Source organism: Bufo gargarizans, chromosome 10 (assembly GCF_014858855.1).
Source record: "Bufo gargarizans isolate SCDJY-AF-19 chromosome 10, ASM1485885v1, whole genome shotgun sequence".
Taxonomy (NCBI): domain Eukaryota; kingdom Metazoa; phylum Chordata; class Amphibia; order Anura; family Bufonidae; genus Bufo; species Bufo gargarizans.
Genome location: NC_058089.1, coordinates 2,210,604 through 2,232,111, shown reverse-complemented (window position 1 = coordinate 2,232,111; position 21,508 = coordinate 2,210,604). Strand labels below are relative to the sequence as shown.

General features: G+C 48.1%; 1 protein-coding gene and 1 long non-coding RNA gene across 7 annotated transcripts in view; one reads left to right on the top strand and one right to left on the bottom strand.

Annotated features, from left to right (window-relative positions):
• LOC122920885 overlaps positions 1-7,208 on the top strand; it is a 68,943-nt gene extending 61,735 nt beyond the window's left edge. The window contains exon 4 of the long non-coding RNA XR_006386945.1: positions 6,260-7,208. This is a non-coding gene — a long non-coding RNA (uncharacterized LOC122920885). The remainder of the gene's footprint in view (positions 1-6,259) is intronic.
• The window catches only part of TEAD1 (TEA domain transcription factor 1), a 142,205-nt gene that overhangs the window by 4,049 nt on the left and 116,648 nt on the right, over positions 1-21,508 (bottom strand). For all 6 annotated transcript variants that reach the window (XM_044270675.1, XM_044270676.1, XM_044270679.1 and 3 more), the window contains 5 exons: positions 21,272-21,318; positions 19,735-19,796; positions 18,725-18,849; positions 10,997-11,170; positions 3,942-4,082 (listed from right to left, as the gene is read on the bottom strand). In XM_044270675.1, the coding sequence (XP_044126610.1) occupies positions 3,942-4,082; positions 10,997-11,170; positions 18,725-18,849; positions 19,735-19,796; positions 21,272-21,318 (549 nt within the window). The remainder of the gene's footprint in view (positions 1-3,941; positions 4,083-10,996; positions 11,171-18,724; positions 18,850-19,734; positions 19,797-21,271; positions 21,319-21,508) is intronic.

Genomic DNA, 21,508 nt, shown 5'->3' with positions numbered 1-21,508 from the left:
CCATTCTATATGTTATAATAAGACAGAGGGGGCCATTATATATATTATAATAAGACAGAGGGGCCATTCTATACTATAATAAGACAGAGGGGCCATTCTATACTATAATAAGACAGAGGGGGCCATTCTATACTATAATAAGACAGAGGGGGCCATTCTATACTATAATAAGACAGAGGGGGCCATTCTATACTATAATAAGACAGAGGGGGCCATTCTATACTATAATAAGACAGAGGGGGCCATTCTATACTATAATAAGACAGAGGGGGCCATTCTATACTATAATAAGACAGAGGGGGCCATTCTATACTATAATAAGACAGAGGGGGCCATTCTATACTATAATAAGACAGAGGGGGCCATTCTATACTATAATAAGACAGAGGGGGCCATTCTATACTATAAGACAGAGGGGGCCATTCTATACTATAATAAGACAGAGGGGCCATTCTATACTATAATAAGACAGAGGGGGGCCATTCTATACTATAATAAGACAGAGGGGGCCATTCTATACTATAAGACAGAGGGGGCCATTCTATACTATAATAAGACAGAGGGGGCCATTCTATACTATAATAAGACAGAGGGGCCATTCTATACTATAATAAGACAGAGGGGGCCATTCTATACTATAAGACAGAGGGGGCCATTCTATACTATAATAAGACAGAGGGGCCATTCTATACTATAATAAGACAGAGGGGGCCATTCTATACTATAAGACAGAGGGGGCCATTCTATATTATAATAAGACAGAGGGGGCCATTCTATACTATAATAAGACAGAGGGGCCATTCTATACTATAATAAGACAGAGGGGGCCATTCTATACTATAATAAGACAGAGGGGGCCATTCTATACTATAATAAGACAGAGGGGGCCATTCTATACTATAATAGACAGAGGGGGCCATTCTATACTATAATAAGACAGAGGGGGCCATTCTATACTATAATAAGACAGAGGGGGCCATTCTATACTATAATAAGACAGAGGGGCCATTCTATACTATAATAAGACAGAGGGGCCATTCTATACTATAATAAGACAGAGGGGCCATTCTATACTATAATAAGACAGAGGGGCCATTCTATACTATAATAAGACAGAGGGGGCCATTCTATACTATAATAAGACAGAGGGGCCATTCTATACTATAATAAGACAGAGGGGCCATTCTATACTATAATAAGACAGAGGGGGCCATTCTATACTATAATAAGACAGAGGGGGCCATTCTATACTATAATAAGACAGAGGGGGCCATTCTATACTATAAGACAGAGGGGGCCATTCTATACTATAATAAGACAGAGGGGGCCATTCTATACTATAATAAGACAGAGGGGGCCATCTGAGAATATCCCACAGAATGAATACCTGCTGGATGTCCTGATGGATGGACACGAATTATATCACCTCAATACTAAGGAAATCCCGAAAACATGACCGGCAGGTGGGAGGAACCCCGCTGTAGGGAACGCCATTACCATTGAGGACAGTTTGGGAGCATGGTATTATGGCGGACTGTCTGGCTCTACCACAGTATTGGGGGGCAGCAGGATGACAGTGTTGAGGTACAAGGAGGATGATGGGTGGGGGAGGTTTAAACAAAAAAATACCACAGTCTTAAAGGGGTTGTCTGGTTTCCCACATTGAGGAGTCTGCACATGAATTACCCGCAGATATGTGCGTTTCATATTGCATGCCACAGATTTAACCGCTGAGGAAGGGTCCACATATGGACCGAAACGTCTGCCATTGTATATTCAGTGGACATTTATTTTTCTCACAATAAAAACATGAATTGGTTCCATCCTTCACATTCTGAGTGCCGAGAGAGTCTATCAATATCAAATCAGTGGGGGTCCGATCCCGCCACCCCCGACGATGAGCAGTCTCTTTAACCCATTAAGGACAGGGGGATTTTTGTGTTTGTTGCTCCCTGCCGTCCCAGAGCCATAACCTTTTTTACTCTTTCTGCTCACACAGCCTACGAGGGCTGTTTTTTTTTTTTTTTGACTTTCTTATGGCAAAATTTTATACTGGATACCATGTAGTGGGAAGCTGGAAAATATAATCATAAATTGGGTAAAATTGGGAAAAAACAAACAATTTTTCCAGGATTATGGGTTTCATTTTTATGATCTGGGTCAGTGATTTCAGAAATACCACATTTGTATTGTTTATTTTTTTTTGTGTTTTTATAAAAAAAAATAAAAATTTAAATGTTGACATTAATTTGATTTTTTTTTGGGGGGGGGGTAGATGTGAAAAAGTGAATCTGCCCTTTTAATTTTGATTTATTTTTACTTTAATATAGAAAAATGGCCAAGTGAATATCTCCATAGCCTTTAACTGGTATAAATGTTTTTAAAAAAAAAGATTGAGCATGTGAATGAGGCCTTAGGGGACTCAAACAAGCAACTGTTAGATGGTATAGATCAGGGGTGCACAACGTTTCCTGGTTGGGGGCCACATTGCCAGAATGAACCAATGACGAGGGCCGAAATTAAAATTTAAAGGTGTATTAACAACTGAAATATTGTACTTCGGCAGATTGAACGCACATTATATAGCATTAATGTCTAGTTACACTTCCAGGACTCCCATCTAAACGCAGAACTACACTGTGAGCAGCCACAAGACATAGGCATACATGTCTGTTACCAGATGGTTGGGGGCCGCACAGAATGGTATCAAGGGCCGCATGTGGCCCCCGGGCCGCAGGTTGTGCACCCCTGGTATAGAAGAATCAGCCTTACGGCCTATGAGAGCTGTGCCATGTTCCTGCCCCGCCACCTGCCGTCCGCCATAGTAACTACTGCTGTAGAGGCCTCAGAGGATACCACAAGGTAGTAGGAGCCATTAGGGCCCCAGGAGTGCACCGCTGCCACGGTCACAACTGAGCACAGCATCTGAGGGGTTATATGTCTGATTGGCGTTATTGCCGATCACAGATATTAGCCCCAGGTGTCTACTGTTAAAAATTATCAGAAAACCCAGTGACTATGTAGGGCCGATGTCCTGAAGGGGTTAAACAGCTGATCGACAGGGATGCCAGGAGTCGGACCCTTGCCCATCAGATATTGATGACCTTTCCTGATAATAGGTCATCAATATAGGAAAGTGGACTACCCCTGAAGGCTACTTTCACACTAGCGTTCGGGGCTCCGCTTGCGAGTTCCGTTTGAAGGCTCTCACAAGCGGCCCCGAACGGATCTGTACTGCCCTAAGGCATTCTGAGTGGATGAGGATCCGCTCAGAATGCATCAGTCTGGCACCATTTGTCCTCCGCTCCGCTCAGCAGGCGGACACCTGAACACTGCTTGCAGCGTTCGGGTGTCCGCCTGGCCGTGCGGAGGCAAACTGATCCGTCCAGACTTACAATGGAAGTCAATGGGGACGGATCCGTTTGAAGTTGACACAGTATGGCTCAATTTTCAAACTGATCCGTCCCCATTGACTTTCAATGTAAAAAGTCAAAACGGATCCGTTTGCACCATCATTACCGTTTGTTCATGGTAACGCAAACGGATCCGTTCTGAACGGATCTAAGCGTTTGTATTATAGGTGCGGATCACCAGACGGATCCGCACCGAACGCAAGTGTGAAAGTAGCCTTAATGGGTTATGGTTAATCGAATCCTACCAAGGACACCATCTGCATGGAGTGTGTATGTTCTCCCCGTGTTTGCCTGGGTTTCCTCCGGTTTCCTCCCACCTTAGATTGTGAGCTCCTGGGGACAGGGAGTGACACTGTCTGTACAGCGCTGCGGGTTATGTCAGCGCTACATGAGCAAGTATAATAAAGGACCCGATAGTAATATGCCATACATGTAAGATGTAACAAGCCATACTGTAGCAGGAAAGAGGCGCTAACGATCCTGTGACGGAGCCTTAGGCCTCGTTCACACTCGGATACTGCGACTTACCTCCACTTTCTCCACCACTTGTTTACCAAAGGAGCAGACTTTAGTGGAACAGGTGATGGTCATGTTTTCTGAGCTTTCGTACTGACTTGTTACCCCGTAAAATGCCCCGGCGTCATCCTGAATATTGCAGTTTAGGTCGGCCTGTGGAGGAATGAAAAGTCCAGATTGTATCACAGACAATATGGTCAGACCTCGGCAGAATGTCGTTACCAGTACAGCAATATACACACCCGCGCCCTGAAACGCGTTAGCATACATCGTACGACGCAAGTCTTTCTATGCTGCTATTAGAAACCAGAACCCACAAGAGCAGTAACTAATGGCGGATCACAGGTTCCGGGTTATATTCGGACATGTCTATTGAAAAAAAACGTATGCAACTTTGTCCATGTTACTTGTGATGAAAACCTACCAGGACCATGTCCTGTACGTCGTCCGTCTGTCAATAAATCACTTTCTGCAGAGAAGAAAATAAACATGGCGGCAACATAATGTGTGTAAACCGTGGCCGAGCGCTGTGCATTGTACGTCCAGCAGGGGGCACTGCAGGGCTTTTCTAGAAAGCCGGCGTATACTGTGGTGAGCGCACTGTGCTGCGTGCAGCCCGTTATATACTACACAGGCTTCTTAAATGTATAATATAGCGATCGTTATCCGCCATCCGCTTTACCTTTTCTTGTACGGCCGCGCTGGGATTACCGCACAAGACGTTCCACTTACACGGATACGTTGTAAATCCAGCAGCAGCACAAATCTCCACTGTGACTGACCGGACACAACTGTAACAAACCCTCAGCTATGAGAAGTACTGGGTCTATACAAAGTGACAGTATTTGGAAGTAAGAACAGTGCCATAGGTTATAATGTTATGTTCAATTATTCTCTGTGTAGGGAAAAATAATAATAAATCGGTCAACAAGCTGGTTAGTTGCTGTTTACGGATCTTGCGGCTCCATTTAGTAAATCATACAGATGAGGGGAGACTTTTCTGAACAGACAGAAGGTCTTATGGGGCTCACACCGGCTCATCTCTCTCTTGCAGGGGCTACTAACCAGACACAGCCTGTCTTACGCTGGACGATATTTCGGACGATAATCGCTATTGAGCGTTCAGGGTAACGCTGCCGCCGATTGCAGATCGTGCCGTCTAATAGCGACCTGCCGCCAGCAAAACACTAGAAGGCATGTGAATGAGTGATTGCATGGCGATCGCTCCCCCTCATGCTGTAGAGGAGATCACTGCAATAGCAGCGGTCTCCTCCACTAATGAGCAAGCGATTGTCAGGGGGAAACGCTTCCCCAAATCTGTGCCCGTAATCCAAACGGCTTCTAGATATGGCAGGACTAAGGGTATACGGGACGCCACAGCTGACCAGTCAGAGAAAAGCTAATGACAGCGGCGGCTACTTCCCTTCAAGAGACATCTTTCATCCTTTACCAAACACAAAGGCTAAAACGCGTGGCGTCGCGAGTGAGTAGTTTGTGGGATTGTGCACGCTGTGCGGAGAAGCGGGGAGTGTATAAATGCGATGCACAGGGCGGCACGTCTCACCTATGGCCCAATTACTCCTCTCTGTGATTACCGGGTAATTGCAGGGAAGCACATCCCCGTTTCTTTTGATACCAGGACACTTTACGCAGGGACCGGCGATGGCCAATTTATACAGAGAGAAATGGAACACCATTTAAAAGGTGTCAGATTCTTCCATGCTTAAGACATATTGATTGATGGGGCTGCCCATGGTGCTAGGAAAACACACATCTGGCAACCTGTAGCGCGTCGCCGAGCGGGAAAGCATCGGGTGATAATGACTGTTCTAACAGAGAAGCCGGACATGGCAGCCGCAGAACATCTCCTCCGCAGTGCTACTCTCTGCTCTCCTCACATTTAAAGGGCCACAGCCATTCTATTCTTTTCTCAACTAACCAGAGGCTTTTAAGACAAATTCGTATGTGCTTCCTCAGGAGTAATGCAAAAACGATGTTCTTCATGTACAAGATCCAGGCATGCTCTTGGCAAAAAATAAAATATAAAATTATATATACTTACACACATATACTGATCAAATGCTGCAGTGTGAACAAGCCCTTATACGGTGCAATAGGAAACAAGTGGATACAGATCGCCGCCTAGTGGTGACAACGTGCAACTGAGATGAAATCATGTGGCGAGATTGTAACAAGCTGCACGTCTAATGTAAAATCACAGGGCCGAGTAATAAAGTGGAAATATCATTTTATTTATGGCACATTTAGGGTAACTGTGGTGCCAATTCAGAACATCGGCTGTAATAGGCTTTTATTTTTATTTTTTTCAGATAATAAACATGCAAATAATGGAACCAGTCACATGGAAATGGCGTCAATTCATACAAAAGTGAAGATATGAAATTATGGAATTATAAGTGTGTCCCATACAAGGAGCAGCGTGGCGTCAGGATCCACATGTGGGTGACTGCCAATTGCCAGCTGCACCCGGACTTAAACGATGGAAACGCAGCAATGGGGATCCTGCGCACCCGCCTGTCCTCCCCATCAGAAAAGAGTAAGGCTACTACTTTCTCACTGGCGTTCAGAGATCCAGCGCTGCCTGAATGCCCCCCGACCCCGTTAACTATAATGGGGATCGGCAGAGATCCAGTAGCAACCCAGCAAATATGCCAAGAACTGGCCGGACAAATACCGCTGCCCAACAGCCTGCGCGCTAGTGTGAAGCTGGCCTAATCACAATTCATGTATAGGAAAGGGCAGTTTGTAGGACTTTCTCTAGGCTCCCGCGGTAGTCTGCCATCTGCCTCAGGACCTCCCCTTACTCCGCACCAAGCTCATCTGGAGCTCCGAGTAGCGGCTATGGAGGGAGCGCCCGTGTGCTCATTAGTGCTGGTTCCTTGTCTGCGTTTGGGTCACCCATGAAGCTCCCGACACGTGAGACTCCGCTGCACCGGATGGACGCTGCAACATCGTTTCGTGAATAGTAAATTCGAGAGAGACTTCTAAATGGATTTGAAACCCTCATCAATCCTAGCGGTATATGGAGTGCGGGGAGAGTGGTTTACCAGGTCATGACTGGCTGGTTGAAGATGTCCTCTGCACCTACAGCCTTGTTTTCCCATGGACTGTGTCCTCCATTGGTCTTGCTTTGCCCCGCCACATCACTGTATGAAAAACCCACACGAAAACTCAAGTGCCATAGAGATTTGTAATACTAGATAACCCTTCAGCTCCCATGTATAACAATGAATAAACCAAGCCTATATTTTATCTGCATCTTAAAATTTTCATGTGGGCTTTTTTCAGGTTAGGCTACTTTCATACTAGCGGCACGGACCTCCGGCAGGCTGTTCCGTCGGGTGAACAGCCTGTCAGATCCGTCCTGCCACTAGCGATCGTGTGCCTCCGGACTGTCACGGCAGCGCCCCTATTGACTATAATGGGGGCGTTGTGGAGTTCCGGCGAGGCGCGGCAGCGCCCCTATTGACTATAATGGGGGCGGTGTTGAGTTCCGGCGAGAGGCTGCCAGAATAAATGTAGGACGTGGTAGTTTTATTCCGGCAGCCTCTCGCCATGTGCGGCCGTGCCTCCACTGGAACTCCACACCGCCCCCATTATAGTCAATGGGGACGGAGCAGCAGTCTGGGGGTACACGTTCACTAGCGGCAGGACGGATCAGACAGGCTGTTCACCCAACGGAACAGCCTGCCGGAAGTCCGTGCCGCTAGTGTGAAAGTAGCCTTACCCTTATGAATGCCAGAATATCCACTTTGATGCCCAAGTAGAAAAGTCAATCTAGAAATGGAGGACTGGTGCTCCTGGCGGCAGCGCGTCCGCAGGCCTGTTCCGTTAGGCTGGTAGAAGGATCATCACTTTGGATTAGGTCATTTAACTTGCACAACTCCGTAACAGAACTGCTGACAGACTCCTTTTAAGTTTTGCTGACTGAGCTAGTGGAAGAGATTACATCATTATTGGAGGGACATCCAGTATCTCAAAAACTAGAGCCAATTTGGCAAAACCACTCAATCATTTTTGGATTCACCATCCCAAAATACCTTGAAAATAAATGAATAAAAAATAACGTTTACATAATGGCATGTAAGGAGGGAATACCGAGGAGCACCGACACCGGACTGGCAGCAGAGGCCTCTCTCTTGGACAAACCCTTTATACTGAGGAGGCTTTGAAGTGATGAGCGCTTGCGATGCCCGCTCCCATCTAGTCTAATTATGCCTCTGTCCTCAGAACAATAATGCACCTGAGGGCTGCCTGGCACCAGACGCTTGTACAATAAGGTCATTTTTGGTTTTCCATATGTATACCCATCACAGGATGCTCCCAGCTTTGCCCTGTATCCCATTCCCTCCAAGCACGCCGCTGTTGAATGCAATCAATGGAAGCGGCTCCTTGTCTAAATTCTCTTTCATGAATAAGCCCCACTACATTAAAAGAATCTCGAAGGCTCGTTCTGATTACAAGAGGCCGCGCTCTCACAGGCTGCCCCCGTTTGCAATGCAAATTCCTGCAAAACAAAGACATGTAGCTCCATCTGATACCGAACCCTGCACCACAGTCTCCCATCAGGTGCTGACCCCAAAATCTATTACCAAGGGGGGCGCTGCATTGTCCTCTTATGTAGGGGTTAATTCTTCCCTGCGCTCAGCTCATGCCCAGCGTCCTCCGTTTCATACACTACCGCCTAATACATAAATCTCCTCGGTTATCCACAGGAGGACAGTGAACAACACAGCAGCCCCTGCATGTGAGTACTACCCAATTGCTGAGGGTTCTGCGCAATGTTTTACAGTTCCGTACAATATCCTATTTATGCAGCTGAAGTAGTTGAGAAGTGTTTGCTCGGCTGTCAGTAGCAGAGATTTTCCTGCAACCTGTCAATGAGCGGCCATGTTGTAAGCACAGCATGCAATCCACGGCTTAATGGCAATAGAGGCCTTCAGCCCTGTATATAGGGCACTGTGCACAAGAAGCTCACTGCACCTAGGAGTCCGTTTTCTAGGGAAGATGGCGGACCAGTCTAGGCTCTAACTGTGGCACAAATCACTGGAGGCTTGTGATGATGAGACGGGTTTGGCGTCCCGTTCGGGAGCGGAGCACATCATGTGAAAGGCCAATAGGAAACCATCAGATTTGGCTTTTTTTTAAACATGGGCAGATTTACTATATGGAAGGTTATTTTTTCTCAAATGGGTTTACAGGGTTCCAAGCTTTCTGACCTTTTTACGCCTCGTGCTGCAAGGCCGGCTTGTCTGAAAGGGAGAGCGACTTCTTGTAGAAAGGTTGTGGCCTAACTGCATATTCAAACATTTTTGGAATAAGACTAAGCCAACCCATAGGAGATTTTCAGCCACCGCGTTCCCCTTCTTCACTCCCTGCCTTGCCGGACGTCTAACCGTGTTCTCGCTTTAGTGTTGCATACGACGTAGAGGGAAGCGGGAAAAATCTCCAATTGGGGTGGAATTGAAAAAAGATACGTTTTTATGGGTTTTGTTTTTATGCCACATTTATATAGTTTTTCTAGTGTTTTAATACTGGAAAAAGAAGTAAACAAATAAATAACTTTGGAACAAATCTTTCTTTGCCTCGCGTTATTCTGACTCTCAGAACTTATAGTTAACCCTACGGAGCGGTGCGAGAGCTCACTTTTTGAGCTGCGATCTGTAGCTTTTATCGATACCTTTTTGGAGTATGTATGACTTTTTATTCATTTTTTGGGGAGGTGAATCAGTCCTTTTATGTCTTTTTTCGTTACAGCTTTCACTGTATGGGATACATACGTTTATATTTTAATAGTTTGGGCATTTTAGGACGCAACAGTGGAAATGTTCTTTTTTTTGTGTTAATTTCATTATGAGGGAAAAGGAAGGGAATCTGAATTTATACATATTTATTTTTAAAAGCTTTTTAAAAACATGCCCTAGTCTGATTGCTTCTCCCATAGACTGCGATGGATGACCATTGCAGCCTATGGGGGGTCCATAGGCACATGGCTGTGGCAGGGATCGGAGCTTCTAGCAGGCTCGCGGCTACTACAGCAGATATCCAGCTCCCCTGATCTCAGGGTGGAGGAGCCGTCGGGGCTCCAGAAGTCCCTCTCTCAGACAGGTTATCAGCGTTCTCTCTGATCACAGACATCAGCTCCGGAGCGATCGCCATCTTTAAAGGTCTGCCTTGCACCATATTTAGGCTGTCGAGTCTGTTTACACCGTCTTACTTTAAACAGTATTAGTTATCGCCACTCTGACCTCTTCGTCATCTCAGCGGCAAAAATACTATGGTTCTGAAACGTAGGATACATGTTGGGGCATGCACAGAATTCTGGTGTAAATCCAGAATTCGTCCATTTCCGTCAGCCCTATAGATATGAATAGGAGCAGTGGCCGCGCATGCGCTCCCATTCACTTCAATGGGAGAAGCGGGAAGCTGCGCCTGGTGGTGGACGGACTCTGGGAAACCCGGGGTCCTGCAGCCACAACGCTCCCCGGCTCCATTCAGACAATGGGGGCATATCCTAGCGATATGACCCATTGTCTAAGATGGGATAATCCCTTTAAGTATTGGTTGTATTTACCTAGGATTACCATCAATGTGGGATCAGCGAGTCCAACCACCGAGACCCCCCACCGATCGGCCTCGTGGCTCAGCTCCGTTCATTTGCTCCGCTAGACACGACACACAGACAAGGCTATTACAATTTTAAATGGAGTTGCAGAGTTCCACACCCCTTCGTTCTCGTGATGAGTGCGGTCTAACCTCTGAGGGGGTCTACGTTCGTTCACACTTAGTTTCCTGTTACTTTGGATGTGGATCTCACATATTACAGAGACGTATAGCATAGGCAGCATAGTGGGCCCTGGGCTCATGATCGGTGGGGTCCCAGCAGTTGGACCTCATCCAATATCCTAGGGAATGCCATCAATGTTATAGGTCAAGATCACAAAGGAGCAAAACTGCAAGTGCAATGGCGACTGTGCCGAATACGGAGCGATACACGAGCATCTCTGGAGAAAATACATGCTTTATACACACATCAGTCAACTCACCCAGAATTTCACTAAGAAAAATGCGTTTTGCGGCCCTTTTCCGAAGAGTTCCTTTAAGCCCCCTTTCTTCTCTGGAAATTTGTCATAAATTTGGCGGATGTCTACGGGTTCAAGCAGAGGGTCGCTGTACGAGTGATTGGCTTGTCCAATGTGCACAAAGAGGTGTTTGTTGTACTGCAAGAGATGAGAGGGTTTGTCAGAAGCCAGAACACTTCAGTGGTATTTAGTGGAGATGACACGGCGTTCCCTCCATCCAAACACAAGCTGCAAAGTAATATAAAAACACTTTACACTAAGAGCATGGCACAATGACACATTGGGGAGCACAGGGCATCACCCCGCTTTCCCAGGAACGGATAGGAACGCAGAGCGTCTCACAGGCTCGCCATAGCTGACAGCAGTGACCATTAGACCCCGAGTGACGTTAACGCCACACTAACTCCAGTACACGGAGATCCGTCCTGAAACGCTGCCCTGTGGACAATTCCCAGGAATCCAGTACAAATCCTTGTCGTTTATGGATTAGCTGCAGCGCGGAGCCGTGTTCGATGCATGACTGAAACCCTAAATGAGCCATTTGCACAGCTCCTCCTCCATCTGCTGCCCCCGTTATATAGTAAAAATCAATTGGACTCGCTTAATAAGCTCTTCAGCAAGGAAATCCACGGATCCTCTGTGTATGTGAAACCTGAAAACCACAGCAGCATAAGGCTCCAGTAATGCATGCTCCCTTCAGTCCAGATTACACCAGAATGGTCCAGGATTAGGTTCTCATTGATCTCAGATGTTTAGAGCGGTCTGGACTATTTTCTATACAGAGCCTTGAGGAAATACCTGGCGGTCTGCAGCCACCAATGGGGGGCTCACAGATTTAGGCTTCGTGGTTCAGTCTGCATCCTATCCACAATCAGAGACCCATTCATTTCAATGGGAACACAGAAGATGCAGACAGCTCACCGTATGTCTGTGCCGCAGCCCCTATTCTCGCGGCGCCAAGAACACGCATTTGTAAAATAGCGCAGGACCTGCAGAAGGGGAGACGCGGGATGCACGCGGCCGGAATCTGTGCTTTGCAGTTATATTGTTACAAGACTGAGCAGAGAAACCCAGGAGGGTATTTTACGCTGACATACTCCGGGCTCATTGTTTTATACAGTTTCTATTACAGTCAGATAATCCAGAAGAGTCCGTTTACCCGGCACCTATCGGCCACCAGTGATCACTGGCGGAGCCCAAGTCGCCTCAATGTACAGAGCGCCCCAAGACGGTGGCTCTGTACTGTGACAAGCACTAATACTCACTGGGGCTCCGTACTGTGACGAGCACTAATACTCACTGGGGCTCTGTACTGTGACGAGCACTAATACTCACTGGGGCTCCGTACTGTGACGAGCTCTAATACTCACTGGGGCTCTGTACTGTGACGAGCACTAATACTCACTGGGGCTCCGTACTGTGACGAGCACTAATACTCACTGGGGCTCTGTACTGTGACGAGCTCTAATACTCACTGGGGCTCCGTACTGTGACGAGCACTAATACTCACTGGGGCTCTGTACTGTGACGAGCACTAATACTCACTGGGGCTCTGTACTGTGACGAGCTCTAATACTCACTGGGGCTCTGTACTGTGACGAGCTCTAATACTCACTGGGGCTCTGTACTGTGACGAGCTCTAATACTCACTGGGGCTCTGTACTGAGACTAGCTCTAATACTCACTGGGGCTCCGTACTGTGACGAGCACTAATACTCACTGGGGCTCTGTACTGTGACGAGCTCTAATACTCACTGGGGCTCCGTACTGTGACGAGCACTAATACTCACTGGGGCTCTGTACTGTGACGAGCACTAATACTCACTGGGGCTCTGTACTGTGACGAGCTCTAATACTCACTGGGGCTCTGTACTGTGACGAGCTCTAATACTCACTGAGGCTCCTTACTGAGACTAGCTCTAATACTCACTGGGGCTCTGTACTGTGACGAGCACTAATACTCACTGGGGCTCTGTACTGTGACGAGCACTAATACTCACTGGGGCTCCGTACTGTGACGAGCACTAATACTCACTGGGGCTCCGTACTGTGACGAGCACTAATACTCACTGGGGCTCTGTACTGTGACGAGCACTAATACTCACTGGGGCTCTGTACTGTGACGAGCACTAATACTCACTGGGGCTCTGTACTGTGACGAGCTCTAATACTCACTGGGGCTCTGTACTGTGACGAGCTCTAATACTCACTGAGGCTCCTTACTGAGACTAGCTCTAATACTCACTGGGGCTCTGTACTGTGACGAGCACTAATACTCACTGGGGCTCTGTACTGTGACGAGCACTAATACTCACTGGGGCTCTGTACTGTGACGAGCACTAATACTCACTGGGGCTCCGTACTGTGATGAGCTCTAATACTCACTGAGGCTCCGTACTGTGACGAGCTCTAATACTCACTGAGGCTCCTTACTGAGACGAGCACTAATACTCACTGGGGCTCTGTACTGTGACGAGCACTAATACTCACTGGGGCTCTGTACTGTGACGAGCACTAATACTCACTGGGGCTCTGTACTGTGACGAGCACTAATACTCACTGGGGCTCTGTACTGTGACGAGCACTAATACTCACTGGGGCTCCGTACTGTGATGAGCTCTAATACTCACTGAGGCTCCGTACTGTGACGAGCTCTAATACTCACTGAGGCTCTGTACTGTGACTAGCTCCAATACTCACTGGGGCTCTGTACTGTGACGAGCTCTAATACTCACTGGGGCTCCTTACTGAGACTAGCTCTAATACTCACTGGGGCTCTGTACTGTGACGAGCACTAATACTCACTGAGGCTCCTTACTGTGATGAGCTCTAATACTCACTGAGGCTCCGTACTGTGACAAGCTCTAATACTCACTGGGGCTCCGTACTGTGACTAGCTCCAATACTCACTGGGGCTCTTTACTGTGACGAGCTCTAATACTCACTGAGGCTCCTTACTGTGATGAGCTCTAATACTCACTGAGGCTCCGTACTGTGACAAGCTCTAATACTCACTGGGGCTCCTTACTGAGACTAGCTCTAATACTCACTGGGGCTCTGTACTGTGACGAGCACTAATACTCACTGGGGCTCTGTACTGTGACGAGCACTAATACTCACTGGGGCTCTGTACTGTGATGAGTTCTAATACTCACTGAGGCTCCGTACTGTGACGAGCTCTAATACTCACTGAGGCTCCGTACTGTGACGAGCTCTAATACTCACTGAGGCTCCTTACTGAGACTAGCTCTAATACTCACTGGGGCTCTGTACTGTGACGAGCACTAATACTCACTGGGGCTCTGTACTGTGATGAGCTCTAATACTCACTGAGGCTCCGTACTGTGACGAGCTCTAATACTCACTGAGGCTCCGTACTGTGACAAGCTCTAATACTCACTGAGGCTCCGTACTGTGACGAGCTCTAATACTCACTGAGGCTCCTTACTGTGACGAGCTCTAATACTCACTGAGGCTCCGTACTGTGACAAGCTCTAATACTCACTGAGGCTCCGTACTGTGACAAGCTCTAATACTCACTGAGGCTCCTTACTGTGATGAGCTCTAATACTCACAGAGGCTGCCTACTGTGACGAGCTATAATACTCACTGAGGCTCCGTACTATGACGAGCTCTAATACTCACTGAGGCTCCTTACTGTGACGAGCTCTAATACTCACTGAGGCTCCTTACTGTGACGAGCTCTAATACTCACTGGGGCTCCGTACTGTGACGAGCTCTAATACTCACTGAGGCTCCGTACTGTGACGAGCTCTAATACTCACTGGGGCTCCGTACTGTGACGAGCTCTAATACTCACTGAGGCGCCGTACTGTGACGAGCTCTAATACTCACTGAGGCTCCGTACTGTGACGAGCTCTAATACTCACTGAGGCTCCTTACTGTGACGAGCTCTAATACTCACTGAGGCTCCTTACTGTGACGAGCTCTAATACTCACTGAGGCTCCTTACTGTGACGAGCTCTAATACTCACTGGGGCTCCTTACTGTGACAAGCTCTAATACTCACTGAGGCTCCTTACTGTGACGAGCTCTAATACTCACTGAGGCTCCGTACTGTGATGAGCTCTAATACTCACTGGGGCTCCGTACTGTGACGAGCTCTAATACTCACTGGGGCTCCGTACTGTGATGAGCTCTAATACTCACTGGGGCTCCGTACTGTGACGAGCTCTAATACTCACTGAGGCTCCGTACTGTGATGAGCTCTAATACTCACTGGGGCTCCGTACTGTGACGAGCTCTAATACTCACTGGGGCTCCGTACTGTGATGGGCTCTAATACTCACTGGGGCTCCGTACTGTGACGAGCTCTAATACTCACTGGGGCTCCGTACTGTGACGAGCTCTAATACTCACTGAGGCTCCTTAGACGCACATGTACTTTTGGGGTTTACCCGAGTACGAGGAGTATTGGGGGTGACTGTACAGCTGATGGCTGTAACTACCAGCGAGTCCAGCTGGATGACAGGGAAACGTGTGAACGTTTATGTTGACAGGCGGCTTAGCAGTGCTCAATGTCAGTCAGCAGCTGCGCAGGACAGTAAGACAATATGTTTACTACAGAATGAAAGACACTCACCCCTCACGACCAATACAGGTAGGTACGGGTCATGTAACGATACATGTATGCAAGGTTCCTTTCCTCCTATTACAACGTCTTGGCCAGGGCAGGGTGACCAGCTTGCTGACTGGTTCCAGTACTGGCTTTCACCCCAGCCTGGACATTGTAATGAATTTCCTTCTGTATAAAGTATATAAATCTGCATTATATGAAAGGGTTTTTCCAAGGGTAGAACATTGCCGAGCTATCCTGCGGAGAGGTCACCGGTGTCCGATTGGTGGAGGTCCACCTTCTGAGCCGTTTGAAGAGGCTGCGACCCTCCGGTGAGTGATGCGCCAGTCATTGTATAGTGGTTGTGCTTGGTACTGCAGCCCAGGCCCATTCACATAAATGGCAACGAGCTGCACCCAGGTCATGTGACTGACGACCATGAGGTCACTGTCCTACAATGTGACGTGCCCTCCCCAAACAGCTGATCGGCGGGGGTGCTTGGAGTCAGACCCCCACCGTCCAGCTATTGATGACCTATCCCGACGATAGGTCGTCAGTATTCTACCCCTTTAACTCTGACAAAGACTGAAGGAATCAGACGAGCGCTCTGTCCACTGCGGCCCCAAGGCATTCAATAAATATGAGACACAACAGATCTGTGACCCTGCCCGACAAGGCGAGTAAAGGAGTATCGGATGTCCCGGCCTTGCATGTGACTAATCCCACCTCGCTCAAAATAGCTGCGCATGAGTCCAGGCCATTTAAAATAGTTGTTATAAAAAGGCAGCCTTGTCCTACTATGGCCCTATGGGGGTCTGCGGCCCCCGTCTGAGGCAGTACCGACGGCTCACTTTACATGGTGGCAGAGGACCAAGATTACTGCGCAGAGGAACGCAGCAGAAGGTGGCACCTATAGGGTTAAACTTAAATACTGATTGTGGAAATAACACCGTTACCTGCGCTGGACGTGACATGGCAAACAGCGATTCATGCCATGTTAAGCGGGAACTAAGCCCAGCGTTATATAAAGCTCAACCTTCAAGGTCACCGAGAGCTACGAGACCCGGGGCAAGCACGCCAGTGTGCAGGAGGCCGCGAGCAGGGCGCCAGAAGGATTGGGCATGCTGCATTGCAACAGGCCTGCTCGATTGTTTCCGCAGGAGATTAGAGGCTGCCAAAGGGGGTCTGGCAGCAGCTCGCTCCTGTTCACGTTTGGCCGATCGCTAATTAATAAAAACCCTCGCAGCCTGTAACCAGCGCGGGGGCGACTTCAGATTAGGTTTAGTTTTTGCTGAATTAATAAAACTTGGGTAATTAATAAAATACTAACAAATGAAGAAGCAGAATCTGAAGGCGACTGCCCGTAAGGTTGCTTCAAGGTTTAAGGGGAGAGGCGGGGCACCACCAAGACCAGTGACTGACTGACTGGGCCGCCCCTGCATCAGGACAGGAAGTGGAGAGCGACAGGGACCGCAGCAGAGGCGATAACATCGCCATCCTCCGCTATCGGGAGGACTCTACAAGTGACAGCAGGATCAGCATTTCAGTCGCCTAGATCAGGGGACCGGCTGTATACTGCGCCTAAACTTCCGGGGGTAGTAACCTGTAATACTTGAACTATACAGAGTTTTTAAACTTTGTATTTTACCACCATTTTCAAGATCACTGCTTGTTGTCAGAGGCTGCAAATCTGTGAGGATGTCATACCTCACACAGGGTTTTCTACAATTCTATGTAGTCTACCCGTTTCCTTGTAGCGCTGGCGCATGGACAGAGCTGGTTACATCCACTTCAATGGAGGCAGTGTAGCCGTGACCAGCACCGTCTTCTACACAGTGGACAGAGCTGCAAGGAGAAGGACTCCCACCGATATGGATGACTTCTCCTGAGGATAGGCCATCAATATAAAATTCTCAGAGAACCCCCTCAAGCTTTATTTACATTTGACTGGAAAACCCCTTTAAGGGAGAATACAGGCTGATCTGGTGCATTGAGGGGTTGCCCCTTCTTCACCCCCAGCCCCCCTGAGTGGAGCATCAGAGCATTTCTGGCTTTTTCTTTATATCCGGTGACGTGCCGGGCTCTCTCACAGTATGTTAGGCGGAGGTTTCCGCCTAGCAGTGAGGCCGGTGACATCAGCAGCGCCAAAGACCTCCCATTAGTGCTAGTGATGTCACCGGGAACAGTGCTAGGTGGAAGCCTGCGCCTAGCAGTGTAAAAGGGGGAGCATCGGAGAATGAAATGCTCCACTCATAAGGGCTGGAGGGTGAAGAACGAGTCATGTCCAGGTTCAGCTCTAAAACCCAGACAACCCCTTTAAAACTTGTATAACGGAGATAAAGCGGTAATAAAACGAGGCCGACCAGGAAGAGTCACCCAATGTCTCGGCTGCTCCACGTCTTTATTTCAGCACGCCGACTGGAAGGAGTTTTTGAAAAGCACAAAAAGAAAATGCGATGACAAGAAGAGACGTGTCAGCAGATGATGGACAGGCCTCTGAGGAATGCTCCGGGAATGAGATATTCTATATGCCATCTACACGAGCATACCTAAAGACAGCTCTTCCATCATGCTGCAGCTGCCGGCCGGGCCTGCCAAAAAGACAGGTGCCTGCACACAGCTTTCCCCACGCAGGAATCCGGCGCCTCAGAAAAGAAGAATGAGTCAAAGAGGCGGCATGACCCCGTCTAACAGGACAGGGGCATGGCGGAGGCGCTGCTATGTGCAAACGGACTAACATTAGACAAACCCCTTACCAGAATGACCATCATAGAAAAGTCAACAAAATGACTCCGTTTTCTGTCACTTTATCCGTGTTTTCTGCTTTCCCCTGTCGGCGGGGGTCTGAGAACGAAGCGCTCCGGCAAGCGGACCAAGTGTAACTACAACGGCTCCTTTCTAGTCAAGTGAAGATGCTGTAGTTCTACTGCTCACCGCTGCAAGGTCGATGGCGGGCTCTAGCCGGAGCGCTACGTTCTCGTTATACAGTCGGATCCCCCCCCCGATCAGCTATTGGTGATCTATCCTGAGGAAAAGTAGAAAATCCCTTTAAATTCACAGAATTTAGACCCAAGAGCAGACTTGCGGAGCTCCGGCAGGACATGGCGTTTACTTACTGCATCCGGGTCCCGCTGCTGTTCTAGAAATGCTGAAAATTCCACCAGTCGAAGCTTTGTTGTGCCGATGGACCGCCCTTGCCACGCAGGGACTGATGAGGCCGGGGGCGCGGTGGGTTCAAACCCTGGAAGAGTGAATATATAAGCTGGTTATCAGCAAAAAAGAGCTGCCCGTGTCCAAAGAAAAACCTGGGACCCTCTACAAAGAGCACAACAACCACCAAACGAGGAGAGACATTTCTATCAGTCGCTGAACTTCCTGCAGAGGGGACAGGTGGAAGGGAATGTAAAAGCTGGGTCAGACTACACCGCGTGTTTGTAGTCTGTTACCATGGAGACATCGATCTGGTACACAAGAGAAATATTTTATTTTAATAAAGCAAATGGATGTCATGAACCCCACACTTAGGATCATCGCTCTCCACTTTCAGGCAGATGAAACCAAAAATATTTCAGTATGTTGAGAAGCGCTAAAAAGAGCATAAAATAGTTTTTAGTTTTTTTGGGAGAGTTACACTGGAAATATTGTACTGGTTGTTTGAAGCTTCTCTGGCCTGGTCACACTGCAGTATTACAGATCTGTATTGTATGGGTCCATTACACAGCAGTCATAGGGCTCCATACCGTGAAGGCTACAGGTCAGCTACCATCCAGACGCCTTCTAAGACGTCCTCCCCGAGCCCCCCCTCTAAGGTCTGCAGTAATCCACGGCCAGTGGTTGCGGGAGGAGAGCGTACCAGGCATCTCTCTCCCTTCGGCATAATGCTTTACCCTAGCGGCTTAATTACATTTTCTTGGATGAACACCTGCGCTCCTCGTCCCCGGAGGAAACCAGGAGGAATTTAAGCTTTTCTTGAAATGACTACACTCCGAGGAAAATATCTCATCAAGAATTCTCTTTGGTATCAGACATGTATACAGTCAGCAGGATCAAAAAGAATGTCGTGCATATGAATCAGCAGAGAAGCGGCCTCCGCTCCAGCTGACAGTGAGGCGCTGTGGGGTGTTACCTGTAAGAGGCGCTGTGACTGCCGGCTGGATGGGATAGGTTTGCTGGACAAATGGCTTAACGCTGAAACAGAAGCAGAAATTAGACAGACGTTCATATCAGCTCATACATTTCTTATCAGGACATTTATTAGAGCTCGGGGTCAGTTTTCTGGTGTAGAAAAGTTATAAATGTCACAAAACATTCAACTTTTATCAACTTCCACAATTTTACTCTGTACCTGTCAGCAATCTGAAAGAAGCAGGAAATGCTGAGCAGATTGTTATAGTTTTGTCAGAAAAGATTCAGTAAAACCAATAATTTATACATTTATCTCTTGGCTTTTTCCCCCCTCTATCTCCTGTGCCCAGCATTGGTACAGGAGGGAGTGGTGATCAGTGATTGATGGTATTGTGTGTAGAAGAGATAGCCGTCAGTCACCGGTAACTCCTCCCCCTGTACTGATACCTGTCACTGGTAACTCCTCCTCCTGTACTGATAGCTGTCAGTCACCGGTAACTCCTCCTCCTGTACTGATAGCTGTCAGTCACCGGTAACTCCTCCTCCTGTACTGATAGCTGTCAGTCACCGGTAACCCCTCCCTCCTGTACCGATAGCTGTCAGTCCCTGGTAACTCCTCCCCCTGTACTGATACCTGTCACTGGTAACTCCTCCTCCTGTACTGATAGCTGTCAGTCACCGGTAACTCCTCCTCCTGTACTGATAGCTGTCAGTCACCGGTAACTCCTCCTCCTGTACTGATAGCTGTCAGTCACCGGTAACTCCTCCTCCTGTACTGATAGCTGTCAGTCACCGGTAACTCCTCCTCCTGTACTGATAGCTGTCAGTCACCGGTAACTCCTCCTCCTGTACTGATAGCTGTCAGTCACCGGTAACCCCTCCCTCCTGTACCGATAGCTGTCAGTTCCCGATAGCCCCTCCCTCCTGTACCGATAGCTGTCAGTCCCTGGTAGCCCCTCCCTTCTGTACCGATAGCTGTCAGTCCCCGGTAACCCCTCCCTCCTGTACGGATAGCTGTCAGTCCCAGGTAGCCCCTCCCTCCTGTACCGATAGCTGTTCACAGGAAGTGGAAAAAGCAAAGATATAAATGTATAAATGACAGACGTACAGAATGTCAGCTTGTATTGCGTTTTGTGGTGACGGGTCCTCTAAGATTTCTGCTTGCCCTCAATCAACACCTTCATAGTTCACTACTGAGTGGCTAAAGATTAAAATACATTTTATAAAAGTGCAAGGCTTGACAGAGTTCCGGCTGCACCAGAGCGTGCACACGCGTGTCCATCACATGTCCACTGGTAGTAAACAAGGCAGGTTCCCTTTGAATAACTGCAAGCAGAGATCTTGAAACAAGAATGGATACAGAAATGATACTGGTAATTTGTATAACTTTTCATTCTAAACATTTATTTGCTGAACCCTTTAGCTGTGAATCCTGGGTGAAGCGCGAATCCTTCAGATACATGAAGAGACGGCGATGCTCGGAGCACTACATACATGGGGATGATAATGCTCTACATGCACGGATGTCACGGACTTACTCTTGTGAGGAGCCCGGCTGCCCTGTCTGAAGCATTCCTGGCCAGTACTGTCAATGGAAAGAAAAGGACGTCAATGGAAAGGTCAAGCCGTCTTTACACACGTGATGCAAGTTTCTCATGGTAAGACATAACGGCTTGCACATCGTTACTGCATCTAATATGAAGGGTTGCAAATAGAGATGCCAAATCTGCAGCCCCCGTGTGCATACAGCTCCTGTGCAAAGCTATGGGTCCAAG